Raw genomic sequence first — 19893 nt, 5'->3', positions numbered from 1 at the left:
GATCGTCCCTCTGGAGCTAATGTCCAGTAGCCTAAGAAGCCCAATCCACTCTGCACGCAGGTGAGTTCGCTTCTTCTCCCCTTAGTCCCTCGATGCAGTGAGCCTGTTGCCAGCAGGTCTCACTGAAAATAAAAAACCTAAACTAAAACTTTCACTAAGAAGCTCAGGAGAGCCCCTAGTGTGCACCCTTCTCGTTCGGGCACAGAGATCTGAGGCTTGGAGGAGGGTCATGGGGGGAGGAGCCAGTGCACACCAGATAGTCCTAAAGCTTTCTTTAGATGTGCCCAGTCTCCTGCGGAGCCGCTATTCCCCATGGTCCTTACGGAGTCCCCAGCATCCACTTAGGACGTTAGAGAAAAAGTAAATACTTTTTTCTGTCAGTACAGCCGATTGCATAGGAATAACTATACTTTGTATAGATTTTTCTGAGCTTCTATTGGCCTGTTGTCCCCTTGGCTACACTGATTGACAATTAGTAGGTTCCCCCACTCGCAAAGTCCAAAAATCGATTCATGTAGGTTGAAGAAAAATGATGAATGCAGTTTGCGCCAGCTCTTATTCCTTGCCTCAGAGAGAGAAAATACAGATCTTGGCCATGTTTTCAGTATTACGTCTTTTATGGGATGCCAAATGGAAGTGCCTCTTCTGGCCTCAGCACCCTGCCACTGTCACACTCTCTTACCAAGTTTTCACACAAGGTAAACGTACGATGGTGGTGTTACTGCTAATTGTGGGTCTTCTTCCTGTGTGTTAGATTTCCTGTCACAATTCTCCCGGAAAACCCTCATTCTGAGCCTGATTCTGAGTTGGGAGTAAAGCAAAAAAAAAAAAAAAAAAAAAGAAGCAAGTAACTGTGCACCTGTACAAACCATTTTAAGAGTGCATTTTATTGTTTTTTTCATGCAGGGTAGGGTAAAATAAGAATTTACTTACCGATAATTCTATTTCTCGTAGTCCGTAGTGGATGCTGGGGACTCCGTCAGGACCATGGGGTTTAGCGGCTCCGCAGGAGACAGGGCACAATAATAAAAGCTTTAGGATCAGGTGGTGTGCACTGGCTCCTCCCCCTATGACCCTCCTCCAAGCCTCAGTTAGGATACTGTGCCCGGACGAGCGTGCATAATAAGGAAGGATATTGAATCCCGGGTAAGACTCATACCAGCCACACCAATCACACCGTACAACCTGTGATCTGAACCCAGTTAACAGTATGATAACAACGAAGGAGCCTCTGAAAAGATGGCTCACAACAAGAATAACCCGATTTTTGTAACAATAACTATGTACAAGTATTGCAGACAATCCGCACTTGGGATGGGCGCCCAGCATCCACTACGGACTACGAGAAATAGAATTATCGGTAAGTAAATTCTTATTTTCTCTAACGTCCTAAGTGGATGCTGGGGACTCCGTCAGGACCATGGGGATTATACCAAAGCTCCCAAACGGGCGGGAGAGTGCGGATGACTCTGCAGCACCGAATGAGAGAACTCCAGGTCCTCCTCAGTCAGGGTGTGCCCCTGACCAAGTAGCAGCTCGGCAAAGTTGTAAAGCCGAGACCCCTCGGGCAGCCGCCCAAGATGAGCCCACTTCCTTGTGGAATGGTCTTTTACTGATTTTGGCTGTGGCAAGCCTGCCACAGAATGTGCAAGCTGAATTGTACTACAAATCCAGCGAGCAATCGTCTGCTTAGAAGCAGGAACACCCATCTTGTTGGGTGCATACAGGCTAAACAGCGAGTCAGATTTTCTGACTCCAGTCGTCCTGGAAACATATATTTTCAGGGCCCTGACAACGTCAAGTAACTTGGAGTCCTCCAAGTCCCTAGTAGCCGCAGGTACCACAATAGGTTGGTTCATGTGAAAAACAGAAAACACCTTAAGGAGAAATTGAGGACGAGTCCTCAATTCTGCCCTGTCAGAATGAAAAATTAAGTAAGGGCTTTTATATGATAAAGCCGCCCATTCTGACACACGCCTGGCTGAAGCCAGGGCTAATAGAATCTTCACCTTCCATGTGAAATATTTTAATTCCACAGTGGTGAGTGGATCAAACCAATGTGACTTTAGGAAACTCAAAACAACATTGAGATCCCAAGGTGCCACTGGGGGCACAAAAGGAGGCTGTATATGCAGTACCCCTTTTACAAACGTCTGAACTTCAGGCACTGAAGCCAGTTCTTTCTGGAAGAAATTCGACAGGGTCGAAATTTGAACCTTAATGGACCCTAATTTTAGGCCCATAGACAGTCCTGTTTTCAGGAAATGTAGGAAACGACCCAGTTGGAATTCCTCTGTAGGGACCTTCTTGGCCTCACACCACGCAACATATTTTCGCCAAATGCGGTGAAAATGTTTTTGCGGTTACATCCTTCCTGGCTTCGACCAGGGTAGGGATGACTTCATCTGGAATGCCTTTTCAGGATCCGGCGTTCAACTGCCATGCCGTCAAACGCAGCCGCGGTAAGTCTTGGAACAGACAAGGCCCCTGCTGGAGCAGGTCCTCTCTTAAAGGTAGAGGCCACGGTTCTTCCGTGAGCATCTCTTGAAGTTCCGGGTACCAAGTCCTTCTTGACCCATCCGGAACCACGAGTATCGTTCTTACTCATCTCCTTCTTATGATTCTCAGTACTTTTGGTATGAGATGCATAGGAGGGAACACATACCCTGACTGGTACACCCACAGTGTTACCAGAGCGTCCACCGCTATTGCCTGAGGGTCCCTTGACCTGGCGCAATATCTGTCTAGTTTTTTGTTCAGGCGGGACGCCATCATGTCCACCTTTGGTTTTTCCCAACGGTTTACAATCATGTGGAAGACTTCCCGCTGAAGTCCCCACTCTCCCGGGTGGAGGTTATGCCTGCTGAGGAAGTCTGCTTCCCAGTTTTCCACTCCCGGAATTAACACTGCTGAGAGTGTTATCACATGATTTTTCGCCCAGCGAAGAATCCTTGCAGTTTCTGCCATTTCCCTCCTGCTTCATGTGCCGCCCTGTCTGTTTACGTGGGCGACTGCCGTGATGTTGTCCCACTGGATCAATACCGGCTGACCTTGAAGCAGAGGTCTTGCTAAGCTTAGAGCCTTGTAAATTGCCCTTAGCTCCAGTATATTTATGTGGAGAGAAGTCTCCAGACTTGATCACACTCCCTGGAATTTTTTTCCTTGTGTGACTGCTCCCCAGCCACTCAGGCTGGCATCCGTGGTCACCAGGACCCAGTCCTGAATGTCGAATCTGCGGCCCTTTCATAGATGAGCACTCTGCAGCCACCGCAGAAGAAAACACCCTTGTCCTTGGAGACAGGGTTATCCGCTGATGCATCTGAAGATGCGATCCGGACCATTTTCCCAGCAGATTCCACTGAAAGGTTCTTGCGTGAAATCTACCGAATGGGATCGCTTTGTAAGAAACCACCATTTTTCACAGGACCCTTGTGCAATGATGCACTGATACTTTTCCTGGTTTTAGGAGGTTCCTGACTAGCTCGGATAACTCCCTGGCCTTCTTCTCCGGGAGAAAACATCCTTTTCTGGACTGTGTCCAGAATCATTCCTAGGAACATTAGACGTGTCGTCGGAAAAAGCTGCGATTTTGGAATATTTAGAATCCACTCGTGCTGTCGTAGAACTACTTGAGATAGTGCTACTCCGACCGCCAACTGTTCTCTGGACCTTGCCCTTATCAGGAAAGCGTCCATATTTCTTTTAGGAAGAATCATCATTTCGGCCATTACCATGGTAAAGACCCGGGGTGCCGTGGACAATCCAAACGGCAGCGTCTGAACTGATAGTGACAGTTCTGTACCACGAACCTGAGATACCCTTGGTGAGAAGGGCAAAATTTGGACATGTAGGTAAGCGTCCCTGATATCCAGTGACACCATATCGTCCTGGTTCGCTATCACTGCTCTGAGTGACTCCATCTTGATTTGAACCCTTGTATGTAATTGTTCAAATCTTTTAGATCTCACCGAGCCGTTTGGCTTCAGTACCACAATATAGTGTGGAATAATACCCCTTCCCTTGTTGTAGGAGGGGTACTTTGATTATCACCTGCTGGGAATACAGCCTGTGAATTTTTTCCCAATACTGCCTCCCTGTCGGAGGGAGACGTTGGTAAAGCAGACTTCAGGAACTTGTGAGGGGAAGACGTCTCGAATTTCCAATGTACACCTGGGATACTACGTGTAGGATCCAGGAGTCCACTTGCGAGTGAGCCCACTGCGTGCTGAAACTCTTGAGATGACCCCCCACCGCACCTGAGTCCGCTTGTATGGCTCCAGCGTCATGCTGCGGACTTGGCAGAAGCTGTGGAGGACTTCTGTTCCTGGGAATGGGCTGCCTGCTGCAGTCTTCTTCCCTTTCCTCTAACCCTGGGCAGATATGACTGGCCTTTTGCCCGCCTGCCTTTATGGGTACGAAAGGACTGAGACTGAAAAGACTGTGTCCTTTTCTGCTGAGATGTGACTTGGGGTAACAAAAGTGGATTTTCCAGCTGTTGCCATGGCCACCAGGTCCGATGGACCGCCCCTTTATACGGCAATACTTCCATGTGCCGTCTGGAATCTGCATCACCTGACCACTGTCGTGTCTATAAACATCGTCTGGCAGATATGGACATCACATCTACTCTTGATGCCAGAATGCAAATATCCCTCTGCGCATCTCGCATATATAGAAATGCATCCTTAAAATGCTCTATAGTCAATAAAATATTGTTCCTGTCAAGGGTATCAATATTTTCAGTCAGGAAATCCGACCAAGCCCCCCCAGCGCTGCACATCCAGGCTGAGGCGATTGCTGGTCGTAGTATAACACCAGTATGTGTGTATATACTTTTTAGGATATTTTTCAGCTTCCTATCAGCTGGCTCCTTGAGGGCGGCCGTATCTGGAGACGGTAACGCCACTTGTTTTTATAAGCGTGTGAGCGCCTTATCCACCCTAAGGTGTGTTTCCCAACTCGCCCTCACTTCTGGCGGGAAAGGGTATACCTCCAATAATTTTCTATCGGAGGAAACCCACGTATCATCACACACTTTAATTTATCTGATTCAGGAAAAACTACAAGTAGATTATTCCCACCCTACATAATACCCTTATTTGTGGTACTTGTAGTATCAGAAATATATAACACCTCCTTCATTGCCCTTAACATGTAACGTGTGGCCCTAAAGGAAAATACGTTTGTTTCTTCACCGTCGACACTGAAGTCAGTGTCCGTGTCTGTGTCGACCAACTGAGGTAAATGGGCGTTTTTACAAGCCCCTGACGGTGTCTGAGACGCCTGGACAGGTACTCATTTATTTGCCGGCCGTCTCATGTCGTCAACCGACCTTGCATCGTGTTGACATTATCACGTAATTCCTAAATAAGCCATCCATTCCGGTGTCGACTCCCTAGAGAGTGACATCACCAATACAGGCAATTTGCTCCGCCTCCTCACCAACATCGTCCTCCTACATGTCGACACACACGTACCGACACACAGCACACACACAGGGAATGCTCTGATAGAGGACAGGACCCCACTAGCCCTTTGGGGAGACAGAGGGAGAGTTTGCTAGCACACACCAAAAACGCTATAATTATACAGGGACAACCCCTTATACAAGTGTTTTCCCTTATAGCATTTTCACATATGTAATCATATCGCCAAATAAGTGCCCCCCCTCTCTGTTTTAACCCTGTTTCTGTAGTGCAGTGCAGGGGAGAGCCTGGGAGCCTTCCTCACAGCAGAGCTGAGCAGGAAAATGGCGCCGTGTGCTGAGGAGAATAGGCCCCGCCCCCTAAAACGGCGGGCTCTTCTCCCGGAGTTTGTGAGATCTGGCAGGGGTTAAATACATCCATATAGCCTCAAGGGCTATATGTGATGTATTTTAGCCATAAAAAAGGTATAATACATTGCTGCCCAGGGCGCCCCCCCCAGCGCCCTGCACCCTCAGTGACCGCTGGTATGAAGTGTGCTGACAACAATGGCGCACAGCTGCAGTGCTGTGCGCTACCTTATGAAGACTGAAAGTCTTCTGCCGCCTGTTTCTGGACCTCTGGACCTCTTCAACTTCGGCATCTGCAAGGGGGGTCGGCGGCACGGCTCCGGGACGAACCCCAGGGTGAGACCTGTGTTCCGACTCCCTCTGGAGCTAATGGTGTCCAGTAGCCTAAGAAGCAAATCCATCCTGCACGCAGGTGAGTTTTCTTCTCTCCCCTAAGTCCCTCGTAGCAGTGAGCCTGTTGCCAGCAGGACTCACTGAAAATAAAAAACCTAACTTAAACTTTTATTCTAAGCAGCTCAGGAGAGCCACCTAGATTGCACCCTTCTCGGCCGGGCACAAAAATCTAACTGAGGCTTGGAGGAGGGTCATAGGGGGAGGAGCCAGTGCACACCACCTGATCCTAAAGCTTTTATTATTGTGCCCTGTCTCCTGCGGAGCCGCTAAACCCCATGGTCCTGACGGAGTCCCCAGCATCCACTTAGGACGTTAGAGAAATAATGGTTGCTTTTACATGTAAATACAGGAAGGCTTTATGATTACACCGCAATTTAGATGTAGGTTTGGACACACCCCTCTCACATCTACAGTAAAGGCCCGTACACACTGGTCGATGTATCGGCCGTTCTCTTGAACGGCCGATACATCGCGGGACCGTCGGCCAGTGTGTACGGGCGATACGTCTGTGAACTCCGTCGTTCACAGACGTATCGCGTCGGCCGCGCAGCACAGCCGACAGCCAATATATCTAACGATATATTGGCGCGTCGCTGTGTGTGTACGAGTCGGTCGTCCGACCGCCCGTACACATGCTGCGGCGGCCGGCGGTGATTGACAGGTGAGCTGGGCGGGCGCGAGCGCCCGCCCGCCCAGTTCATGACGTCAGTCTCCCGACGGATCGGGCTGTGTGTATGCACAGCACACTGCCCGATCCGTACATAGATATATCTGCAGATCAATTGATCTGCAGATATATCTAATAGTGTGTACCCACCTTAAGTCTCTCTGCACATGTGACAATTGGCCCACCTGCAGTGCAGCTTGGTGTTGCACAGGTGCTGTTACTTGATTTTTTCCCTTTACTTCCAACTTCCAAATCAGCCCCCTATGTGTGAAGCCAGAGAGGAGAGACGGTCACCGTCTCTTCACATGGGTATCACTTCCCAAGGAATACAGCATAGTGTCACCCAGTTTCAGTATTCCATTGCTACCAAGAACAGTACTGGCATTGTCCCTATTTCTACTGGTGTTTTTGTGGCTCATGAAGACGCAAAAACATATTGAATGTCCTATTGTATATGGAAAGGACTACAATTCATCTTGTGCCATGGCCGTTCACTAAGTTCTAACCTAAAGTGCTGTAACATGTAGCAGGCCGTGTAGGATGAATGGGTGATCAGAAAATCTTTTCTAATACAATAATACAACCAAAATTACAAAACGATTGGGGACAAGAGCAAATCTGGGAAAGTGGACTTGATGGGAATACAGGTCAACAGCACTGTACACTGGCATAGAGCCCGATTCTGCAACATACAGTACAATTCTGCATCCGCAGGGGCGTAACTAGAACTTTGAGGGCCCATAGCAAAATCTTGAAAGGGGCCCCCTCCTCCACACCTCTGTCACTAGAGGAGAGCAAGAGATAGAGTGAAGGGAGTGACAGAGGGACGTGGATGAGGGGGGAGAGAGAAAGAGAGAGAGAGAGAGGAGCAAGAGAGGGAGGGGGAGAGAGGGTTCTGAGAGAGAGAGGGGTGAGAAGAGGAGAGAGATGGTATCAGAGGGAGAGAGAGGAGCAAGAAAGGGAGAGAGAGAGAGGGGGGTCAGAGAGAGAGAAAAAAAGGGAGAGAAAGAGAGAGAGAGGAGCAAGAAAGAGAGGGAAAAGAGGTGAGAGGGAAAGAGAGAGAAAGGGCACCAGGGAGAGAGAGAGGGTGTCAGAGGGAGAGCAAAAGAGAAAGGGAGCAGGAGAGCGTGAGAGTGGCAGGAGGAGTCAGAAAGGGAGAGAGTGAATGAGAGAGAGAGGGTGTCAGGGAGAGAGAAAGACACACACTATCAGGGAGGAAGAGAGACAGTGCCAGGCAGAGAGAGAGAGAGGGAGGGAGTGACAGTGCCAGGGAGAGAGAGTGACAGTGTCAGGGAGGGAGAGAGAGACAGTGTCAGGGAGAGAGAGTGACAGTGTCAGGGAGGGAGAGAGAGACAGTGTCAGGGAGAGAGGGTAGACAGTGTCAGCAGGACAGTGTCAGGGAGAGAGAGAGATAGTGTCAGAGAAAGAGGGAGAGAGAGACATTATCACACAGAGAGAGAGAGTGTCAGGGGGAGAGAGGTAGAGATAGTGTCAGGGAGAAAGAGGGAGAGACTGTATCAGGGAGAGAGACAGTGTAAGGGCATGAGAGAGGGAGAGACAGTGTCAGAGAAAGTGCAGCGTCTTTAGCCGTAGTCACGTCTGCGACTGTATACTAATGCAAGTATCAGCCCTTCACCAGTTGTACAAGCAGGCGTCTGAATGTGTGAGGACTGAGGACACGCCGTGAGAATCATGCACCATATGAGTTTATAGGGATTGTGGCGCACGCACAGTAGAAAGAAAAAAACTCTAATCTCCTCAACATTGGGATTCTGATCTCCAAAATAATAAATCTTGGAGATCATTTTTAGGCGACAATTGCAAACGTACAGATGCATTATCATCATCATCACCACTACATCACTTTCTAGCTCTGTATGTTGAGCTTCATCCATATGTAAGTAATCTCTCTCTACCCTCAGACTCTGTGGGGTAGATTTACTAAAGCTTCTAAAACAGTGGAGTAACCAATCAGATCCTAGCTATGATTTCTCTATTACATTCTACAAAATAAGAATCTGATTGGTTGCTATGGGCAACGCCACCACTTGTTTGGTTTAAAAGCAGCTTTAGTAAATCTACCCCTGAATCTGCAGCAGAACTTTAGAATTGGACAAGAGTACACTTTAGGCTGCCAGTGCGGCTGGCATTTTTTTCTGGAGCGGTAGCTTTACCAAACTGTATGCATAGTAAGTGTGCAACAGACACCCACCCCTTTATACTTACTATCACACTTAAAAGAACAATTTTAAAACAATAGTCAATAGTTGTGTAAGTTAGTCACTTCTGATTTACACACCTTTTTTTTAATAGTGGCAATATTAATAGTTTAGCATCAAAATAAAGTACATTGGGGTAAATTTACTAAGATGGGAGTTCTGTTTGTTTCCCATAGCAACCAATCAGATTCCAGGTATTATCTTATAGAAGGCGCCAGATAAATGAGAAGTAGAATCTGATTGGTTACTATGGGCAACATTCCATCTTAAATAGAACTCCCATCTTAGTAAATTTACCCCACTGTATGAGTTTAAACTGCTACAGTACTATATACTGAGCAGCACTACTAAACTGATGTACGCTCTTTACACACCTGATGCTGAGAAGCAAGTGCAACAGTCACTACCACAGCTGATTTTTATAATTTTGAGAAAGAGAATTACCAAACAGGACAGAGCAGATCCCACAATGTGAACATCATGTGTGTATATTAATCACTAAGACATAGTGGGCAAAAAAATGAATGAACCAGCAACAAGACACCCCTAACATACAAAACAGAGGAATTCTTGCAACAAATGCATTTTCAGATACATATTGAAATCTACAGTATTATGCATAAGGTTCAGGAAAGTAATTTATGGACTAGACTTTAGTCCATAACTATGTACAAACTACGGTTTAGGGTCCAAGAGTGGTCTGCCACCTGCTGCAAAGTGAGATAACTCTATGTAAAGCTGTGGTAAGCGTGCTGTGCAGTGATGAGATCCATTTGAGCCAAGGAGATTTGTACCACTTAACATGGCACTCCAGGATAAAAAGTTGGGATGCCCTCGGATTAGAGGCCAACCCAAGTATATTCCATATGGTACATGAATGTTTCTCTTTCACAGTGCTACCCAGTTTTCCAAGTTCCTCTCTTTATTATCCTTCCATATTGGAAAATAAGTTAATTCCGTATGGGGTGGAGAGAGAACAATATTGACTCTCTTAAACATATAGAAAAGAGAACATATCATAAGGGACACATTTAATAAATGTTATGCCATTTGAACAATTCAATTTATACTTTTCGGGCTTTAGACAAGACTTTTATGCCTTTCATCAGCAGCAGAAAGATAATGGATGCTTTCATTTGTATGCAATTTTTGTTGCATTTTGTGCATGTGGATCCTAATACTAGTAGAGACGAAGTGGAGGATTAAGGGACATGCAAGTGTAGTCCAATTACAGTAAGGACATTTTCATACAAATGGGCCGGCCCATAACCAAGATACATATACAGTATGCCCCATCAGGAGTCCGATCTCTTATGACCCCTTGCGTAAAAGCAATGATGATGGTGACAAATGTACGCCCCTTCTGATTGGCTGAGAGTGTCTTGGTCTCTCACACTTATAGTGTGGCTGCTGTGGTCTGTTATTATTATTATTTAATTGATATTTGCATTTGGTACACGCCAGTGTCAAAGTCGAAAAATATCATGATTCACCATTGCCTTGTACTAACCCCAATGCACGTGCCCGCTGCTCGTGCACGGACTCCCCCGTGCGTACGCATCCCCCCAGGTTGCGTAAGGGACGCTCTGACGTCGCCTGCGCATGGGGATGGGTATTTACGGCGGTGTTTGTGTGCGACTAGCGAGCGACTCAATCGCTACATATTTAACCAATATAATGCGTTTTATAGTTAATATTCCCCTTAACAATGTCAGCAAGTATGGTAAGTTTAAAACTTCTTGGACAGAGAGATTCCTCTTTGCATGCTGGGAGGGCTCAGACAAAGGTTGGAGGGTAGTGTTTGGTGCCCAGCTGTGGGGTATTGAAGGGGTGTTGTGCCTATGATAGTTGGGAGGGATTCGCATAGTTCCTGCTCATGGTTATGCACAGAAGTAGAAAATAAGATTAATTGCATTCCGAATAAATTACACATAAGTGCAGGGTAGGTGAATGGAATTCAGTCATTTCTTTCCCACAGACTGAATACAATAGCCTTATTTACACTAAGCTTTGAGATTCTATGAAGAGGGCTTACACCTTTGTTTATGAATAGAACCAGGTTTCTCTCCAGAATAATGAGTGCTGAGTAGTCAATTGTCTCAACTGAAGGTGGGGTAAACAAAGCCCAGAGACAGAGTTTGTTTGGAAGGTCCAAAACAATAGCTTTCCTCAATATAATCAGACAAAGAGGAATTTAGAATACTAACAAGTCCTAGCCATCGCCCACTTCTTGAACTAACCAATGATCCCAGGTGCAGTACATGTCCCACCCCTAACCAATGGAAAGAGAGCACACAGTATCTATTGTAGTATGTCTTGAGTTAGTAAATAAATATAGCTTGCAATAGGCTTGGTGACACAAGACTCTGCAAGGTTTTCACACTGAAGGCTAGAGCCCTGGTCCAGGTTGCGCCGGCGAAGTCATTCCCACGTGTGTAAGTTTCTCTGTAACCAACTTATTCTCTGTCTGTATTTGCCATACTCTCTCTCTCTCACTGTTATTGTTTAGGATTAAGACGCTATTGTATATTTATGTCTAGTATTCTGTTTAGGTGTTTTATGTTAGTGCTGTAGTGTATAAGCTGTTAACTGTATTTTTCCTTTTTACATAGCTAAATCTCGTTAGTAAAGGTGTTGGAACCTCAGCAAGGTGTCTGTGTTTCTCTAGCTAGTACAAAGGGTTTCTGAGTATCTCAATCACTCAAACAGCTTGCTTAAATATCCAGGTTAACCAGTGGTATATCATTACAGTATCTCAATACTAAGACTTACAGTATAAGCATACCCTTACAGTGTGTTGTTACAAGGTTGTCTGTGTGTAGATCAGTGAGCGTCAGCGCCGCTCGTATCCCACTCTCGCGGTACTGCGTCCGCTACGCTAATAGCGTAGCATTACGGTACTCGGGCCGCCTACAGCGTGCTCGATACTAAGCGTAAGCCGTGAGCAAACGTGCCACTTGTGCGTCTCGACCACGGCCTAGCATCTGCTACGCTAAGTGCGTACCATTACGGTACTTCATACGCCAATTGCGTACTGAGTCTGTTACAAATATATAGTGAATGTTATATGGTAAAGAATAGGCTTTATTACCAGGAAAGCAGAATACCATTTGATATTTTAAAAGGGGAAAACAATGGGTTTGTATTTAATTACAGTTGGTTCTGAATGTAACAGTATTTACATTTTACATGGTAAATGCAACTTTAGTAATTGTTAATAACACTGTCTAAATTCTAAACACAAACTGTCTTATGTATATAACAATTATACTTGAACCGATTGTGTAGAAAGTGGATATTGTAACTGCCAAATTTACTAATTTACTAACACAGTCAAAACATAATGCCTAAACCAAGGGCATATATTAGTGCTTTATCCTGACGTAAAACTGTAGCATATGCTATCCCTGCAGGTCAGTATGCATGCTAAGGAGTGGTCTTCAGTTTGCAGACTGTCGGATCCCGGCACACAGTATACCGATGCCGGAATCCCGACAGCCAGCATACCAACACTTTTTCTCCCTCTTGAGGGTCCACGACCCCCCTGGAGGGAGAATAGATAGCGCGCCACTGCGCCCGCAGCGAGCCCACAAGGGGCTCATTTGCGCTCGCCCAGCTGTCGGTATGCCGGCGGTCGGGATTCTGGCGCTGGTATGTTGGCCGCAGGGAGCCCGGCCGCAGGCATACCCTATTACACCCCATGCTAAGATGTGTCCAGCTCTGTGCGATGTACTTTTTTTGCTGGTGCAATTTACAGAAGAGTTTTTGAAGCAAAGTACATCCATCTGGGTAGTGACATACAGAAAGTGGACGAGTGCTGCTGTACTGTTCTTTAGGTAACCTATCCAATGACATCAATAGAACAGTTACACAGTAGATAAATAATGATAAAAAGATACTATTACCAAGTCATGGAGACTGACCATGTCACTGCTCAGATGAAAGGCTATCCTTCTTTTACGCTAGAAAAGAAAAATACAAGCAAAACCTTGTTTTATCAATATTTTAATATGTACATTTTCCCTTTAACATAAGAATTTCACAGAAAAATGTAAATATGAGCGTCACTGTATCAGATTTACCAATGGGTTAGAGGAAAGATTTTCCATCTGAAGCAAGGTGATAAGCTGGTGTGACTGTTTTCCTATAGCTGGAAGATTTTAATACAGAGCTTTTCCAAACTGCAATAAAAAGTATTAAAACATTCTATGCTATGCTGCAGTGTGATTTTATCTGCTGATACTGCAAAAGAATCTGATTTGAATAATTAGAAGACATTTAAAGCATAAATGCAGATCTTCAGACAAGTTACATTTTCCAGAGGCTGGATCCAGGCTCTTTCCATTCTTCACCTATCAACTCAGAGAAGTTAAAAGGCCTGAAATACTCCAAGCGGTGACTATAAAATAAAGGAGAGAATAGGCAGTTCTAATTCCGTGAAATATGTTTACAAGTGGATTCCCCTTTTTTCACGTATACAATTATTTCACTTTCATAGTAGGAGTGACTAGCTTGTCACAGGCTTCTCATTTTAATTTCACTATATATAAGACATTATGGGGTATATGCAATTGCGGTCGAATTCCCGAAAATGTCGAAAAACGGGACATTTTCGCCCCCAAAAAAAACATCGACAATGCAATTCAGTACTTTTCGTCAAAAAACGGACTTTCCAAATTCGACTTTTTGAAATTCGACATTTGACAAATTCGACATTTCTGCAATGGTACAAATGCAGCATTTCGACAAAAGTATATTCAATTGAAGATTGTAAATTCGACAACAGTGCTTTTAGACAGTAAATTCGTCATTTTCAATCCGCCTCACTTTGCTGGCGGAATCTAATAAAAATTTTTAAAAACATGGTTTTTTTTGTGTTTTTTTTATTGGTAATAGCATATCTATTTATATTAGAAGGGATTAGGTGCTTGGTTTGTCTATTTAGGAGGCACAAGTATTTTTTATATATTTTTTAAATTATATATATTTTTTTTATGGAATGGGTTAAAAATCAGGAAAAAAAATGCGTGGGGTCCCCCCTCCTAAGCATAGCCAGCCTCGGGCTCTTTGAGCCGGTCCTGGTTGTAAAAGTACGGGGGGGAAAATGACAGAGGATCCCCCGTATTTTTAGAACCAGCACCGGGCTCTGCGTCCAGTCCTGGTGCCAAAAATACGGGGGACAAAAAGCGTAGGGGTCCCCCGTATTTTTGGAACCAGCACCGGGCTCCACTAGCTGGGGAGATAATGCCACAGCCGGGGGACACTTTGATATCGGTCCCTGCGGCCGTGCCATTAAAACCCCAACTAGTCACCCCTGGCCGGGGTACCCTGGAGGAGTGGGGACCCCTTCAATCAAGGGGTCCCCCCCTCCAGCCACCCAAGGGCCAGGGGTGAAGCCCGAGGCTGTCCCCCCATCCATGGGCTGCGGATGGGAGGCTGATAGCCTTTTGTGAAATGAAAGATTATTGTTTTTTGCAGCAGAACTACAAGTCTCAGCAAGCCTCCCCCGCAAGCTGGTACTTGGAGAACCACAAGTACCAGCATGCGGGGGGGAACGGGTCCGCTGGTACCTGTAGTTCTACTGCAAAAAAAATACCCAAATAAAAACAGGACACGCACACCTTGAAAGTACAACTTTATTACATACATGTCGACACACACACATACTTACCTATGCTGACACGACATTCGGTCCACTTGTCCAAGTAGAATCCACGGGGTGTACCTGAAAGTAAAATTATACTCACCTAAATCCAGTGTCCAGTGATATTTGTAATCCACGTACTTGGCAAAATAAAAAAACGCATTTACCCGATCCACACGGACTGAAAGGGGTCCCATGTTTACACATGGGACCCCTTTCCCCGAATGCTGAGACCCCCTGTGACTCCTGTCACAGAAGGTCCCTTCAGGCAATCAGGGAGCGCCACGTCCTGGCACTCTCCTGATTCCCTATGCGCGTCTGAGCTGGCAGACTGCGCATCGCTCAGCACCTCCATTAGTTTCAATGGTGGGAACTTTGCGGTCAGCGGTGGGGTTACCCGCGGTCAGCCGCTGACCGCGGGTGACCTCACCGCTGACCGCAAAGTTCCCACCATTGAAGATAATGGAGGGGGCTGTGCGATGCGCGTCTGACAGCTCCGACGCGCATACAGCCAATCAGGAGAGTGCCACGACGTGGCGCTCCCTGATTGGCTGAAGGGACCTTCTATGACAGCAGTCACGGGGGGTCTCTGCATTCGGGGAAAGGGGTCCCATGTGTAAACATGGGACCCCTTTCAGTCCGTGTGGATCGGATAAATGTGTTTTTTTGTTTTGCCAAATACGTGGATTACAAATATCACTGGACACTGGATTTAGGTGAGTATTACGTTTATTTTCAGGTACCCCGGATTCGTCGACATTGGAGACGTGGCAGTCGGCGTGTCAACATAGGTAAGTATGTGTGTGTCGGCATGTGTGAAATAAAGTTGTATTTTCACGGTGTGCGTGTTCTGTTTTTATTTGGGTATTTTTTTTGCAGAAGAACTACAGGTACCAGCGGGCCCGTTTCCCCCCGCATGCTGGTACTTGTGGTTCTCCAAGTACCAGCTTGCGGGGGAGGCTTGCTGGGACTTGTAGTTCTTCTGCAAAAAACAATATTCTTTCATTTTTACACATGGCTATCAGCCCCCCATCCGCAGCCCTTGGATGGGGGGGGGCAGCCTCGGGCTTCACCCCTGGCCCTTGGGTGACGGGGGGGGGGCTTGATTGAAGGGGTCCCCACTCCTCCAGGGTACCCCGGCCAGGGGTGACTAGTTGGGTATTTAATGCCACGGCCGCAGGGAGCGGTATAAAAGTGTCCCCCGGCTGTGGCATTATCTGTCCAGCTAGTGGAGCCCGGTGCTGGTACAAAAAATACGGGGGACCCCTACTCTTTTTGTCCCCCGTATTTTTTGCACCAGGACCAGGCGCAGAGCCCGGTGCTGGTTGTTAAAATACGGGGGATCCCCTGTCATTTTTCCCCCCGTATTTTGGCAACCAGGACCGGCTCAAAGAGCCCGAGGCTGGTTATGCTTAGGAGGGGGGACCCCACGCAATTTTTTTTCGGGTTTTTTACCGTTTTTTTTACATTTTTAAAAATCGAATCAAAATCCGTCAATTGGCCCGTTTTTCGACAGCGGGACTGTCGAATCCGTTTTTTATTGAATATGTCGAATTCCGGCACCCGCCGGCCGGAATTCGACGGTCGAAGTGTGTCGAATTAAAAAACGGGCGAAAAATTGCTGCAATTCGCCCGGAATTGCATATACCCCTATACATTAGATCTATGTAATAGGCCCTACACTAGAGATGAGCGGGTTCGGTTTCTTTGAATCCGAACCCGCACGAACTTCACTTTTTTTTCCACGGGTCCGAGCGACTCGGATCTTCCCGCCTTGCTCGGTTAACCCGAGCGCGCCCGAACGTCATCATGACGCTGTCGGATTCTCGCGAGGCTCGGATTCTATCGCGAGACTCGGATTCTATATAAGGAGCCGCGCGTCGCCGCCATTTTCACTCGTGCATTGAGATTGATAGGGAGAGGACGTGTCTGGCGTCCTCTCCATTAGAATAGAGATAGATAGATTAGATAGAGAGAGATTGTGCAGAGTCGCAGACAGAGTTAGTTTACCACAGTCAGTGACCAGTGCAGTTGCTAGTTAACTTTTATTTAATATAATATATCCGTTCACTTCTCTCTGCTATATCCGTTCTCTGCCTGAAAAAAAAAACGATACACAGCACAGTCAGTCACACAGTGTGACTCAGTCTGTGTGCACTCAGCTCAGCCCAGTGTGCTGCACAGTCATCAATGTATAAATTAAAAGCTTATAATTAATTGTGGGGGAGACTGGGGAGCACTGCAGGTTGTTAGCAGGAGCCAGGAGTACAATTATATTAATTAACAGTGCACACTTTTGCTGCAGGAGTGGTGACCAGTGCCTGACCACCAGTATAGTATTGTTGTATACTACTAATATCTCTTTAAATATCAACCAGTCTATATTAGCAGCAGACACAGTACAGTGCGGTAGTTCACGGCTGTGGCTACCTCTGTGTCGGCACACGGCAGGCAGTCCGTCCGACCAGAATTGTATTATTTATTATTATATACCTACCACCTAACCGTGGTTTTTTTTTCATTCTTTATACCGTCATAGTGTCATCCTAATTGTTACGAGTATACTACTATCTCTTTATCAACCAGTGTACAGTGCGGTAGTTCACGGCTGTGGCTACCTCTGTGTCGGCACACGGCAGGCAGTCCGTCCGACCAGAATTGTATTATTTATTATTATATACCTACCACCTAACCGTGGTTTTTTTTTCATTCTTTATACCGTCATAGTGTCATCCTAATTGTTACGAGTATACTACTATCTCTTTATCAACCAGTGTACAGTGCGGTAGTTCACGGCTGTGGCTACCTCTGTGTCGGCACACGGCAGGCAGTCCGTCCGACCAGAATTGTATTATTTATTATTATATACCTACCACCTAACCGTGGTTTTTTTTTCATTCTTTATACCGTCATAGTGTCATCCTAATTGTTACGAGTATACTACTATCTCTTTATCAACCAGTGTACAGTGCGGTAGTTCACGGCTGTGGCTACCTCTGTGTCGGCACACGGCAGGCAGTCCGTCCGACCAGAATTGTATTATTTATTATTATATACCTACCACCTAACCGTGGTTTTTTTTTCATTCTTTATACCGTCATAGTGTCATCCTAATTGTTACGAGTATACTACTATCTCTTTATCAACCAGTGTACAGTGCGGTAGTTCACGGCTGTGGCTACCTCTGTGTCGGCACACGGCAGGCAGTCCGTCCGACCAGAATTGTATTATTTATTATTATATACCTACCACCTAACCGTGGTTTTTTTTTCATTCTTTATACCGTCATAGTGTCATCCTAATTGTTACGAGTATACTACTATCTCTTTATCAACCAGTGTACAGTGCGGTAGTTCACGGCTGTGGCTACCTCTGTGTCGGCACACGGCAGGCAGTCCGTCCGACCAGAATTGTATTATTTATTATTATATACCTACCACCTAACCGTGGTTTTTTTTTCATTCTTTATACCGTCATAGTGTCATCCTAATTGTTACGAGTATACTACTATCTCTTTATCAACCAGTGTACAGTGCGGTAGTTCACGGCTGTGGCTACCTCTGTGTCGGCACACGGCAGGCAGTCCGTCCGACCAGAATTGTATTATTTATTATTATATACCTACCACCTAACCGTGGTTTTTTTTTCATTCTTTATACCGTCATAGTGTCATCCTAATTGTTACGAGTATACTACTATCTCTTTATCAACCAGTGTACAGTGCGGTAGTTCACGGCTGTGGCTACCTCTGTGTCGGCAGTCGGCAGGCAGTCCGTCCATCCATAATTGTATTATTATTATAATATATACCACCTAACTGTGGTTTTTTTTGCATTCTTTATACCGTCGTCATAGTGTCATACTAGTTGTTACGAGTATACTACTATCTCTTTATCAACCAGTGTACAGTGCGGTAGTTCACGGCTGTGGCTACCTCTGTGTCGGCAGTCGGCAGGCAGTCCGTCCATCCATAATTGTATTATTATTATAATATATACCACCTAACCGTGGTTTTTTTTTCATTCTTTATACCGTCGTCATAGTGTCATACTAGTTGTTACGAGTATACTACTATCTCTTTATCAACCAGTGTACAGTGCGGTAGTTCACGGCTGTGGCTACCTCTGTGTCGGCAGTCGGCAGGCAGTCCGTCCATCCATAATTGTATTATTATTATAATATATACCACCTAACCGTGGTTTTTTTTTCATTCTTTATACCGTCGTCATAGTGTCATACTAGTTGTTACGAGTATACTACTATCTCTTTATCAACCAGTGTACAGTGCGGTAGTTCACGGCTGTGGCTACCTCTGTGTCGGCAGTCGGCAGGCAGTCCGTCCATCCATAATTGTATTATTATTATAATATATACCACCTAACCGTGGTTTTTTTATACCACCTAACCGTGGCAGTCCGTCCATAATTGTATACTAGTATCCAATCCATCCATCTCCATTGTTTACCTGAGGTGCCTTTTAGTTCTGCCTATAAAATATGGAGAACAAAAAAGTTGAGGTTCCAAAATTAGGGAAAGATCAAGATCCACTTCCACCTCGTGCTGAAGCTGCTGCCACTAGTCATGGCCGAGACGATGAAATGCCAGCAACGTCGTCTGCCAAGGCCGATGCCCAATGTCATAGTACAGAGCATGTCAAATCCAAAACACCAAATATCAGAAAAAAAAGGACTCCAAAACCTAAAATAAAATTGTCGGAGGAGAAGCGTAAACTTGCCAATATGCCATTTACCACACGGAGTGGCAAGGAACGGCTGAGGCCCTGGCCTATGTTCATGGCTAGTGGTTCAGCTTCACATGAGGATGGAAGCACTCAGCCTCTCGCTAGAAAACTGAAAAGACTCAAGCTGGCAAAAGCACCGCAAAGAACTGTGCGTTCTTTGAAATCCCAAATCCACAAGGAGAGTCCAATTGTGTCGTTTGCGATGCCTGACCTTCCCAACACTGGACGTGAAGAGCATGCGCCTTCCACTATTTGCATGCCCCCTGCAAGTGCTGGAAGGAGCACCCGCAGTCCAGTTCCTGATAGTCAGATTAAAGATGTCAGTGTTGAAGTACACCAGGATGAGGAGGATATGGGTGTTGCTGGCGCTGGGGAGGAAATTGACCAGGAGGATTCTGATGGTGAGGTGGTTTGTTTAAGTCAGGCACCCGGGGAGACACCTGTTGTCCGTGGGAG

At 46.0% G+C, this 19893-nt stretch overlaps 1 protein-coding gene across 5 annotated transcripts in view; it reads right to left on the bottom strand.

The window, feature by feature from the left end:
• Positions 1–19893, bottom strand: part of C1H4orf33 (chromosome 1 C4orf33 homolog) — a 651328-nt gene that overhangs the window by 272596 nt on the left and 358839 nt on the right. Inside the window, exon 6 of one of the 5 annotated variants that reach the window (XM_063920352.1) lies at positions 13042–13451. The exons of the other annotated variants lie outside the window; for them this stretch is intronic. Coding sequence (XP_063776422.1) covers positions 13361–13451 — 91 coding nt within the window. The 3' untranslated portion in view covers positions 13042–13360. Of the gene's footprint in view, positions 1–13041; positions 13452–19893 lie in introns of those variants that run through there. 5 annotated transcript variants of the gene reach the window in all.

The sequence above is a fragment of the Pseudophryne corroboree genome, chromosome 1 (genome assembly GCF_028390025.1).
Source record: "Pseudophryne corroboree isolate aPseCor3 chromosome 1, aPseCor3.hap2, whole genome shotgun sequence".
Lineage (NCBI taxonomy): Eukaryota > Metazoa > Chordata > Amphibia > Anura > Myobatrachidae > Pseudophryne > Pseudophryne corroboree.
The sequence above is the reverse complement of the archived record's forward strand: the minus strand, read 5'-3'. Positions and strand labels throughout refer to the sequence as shown.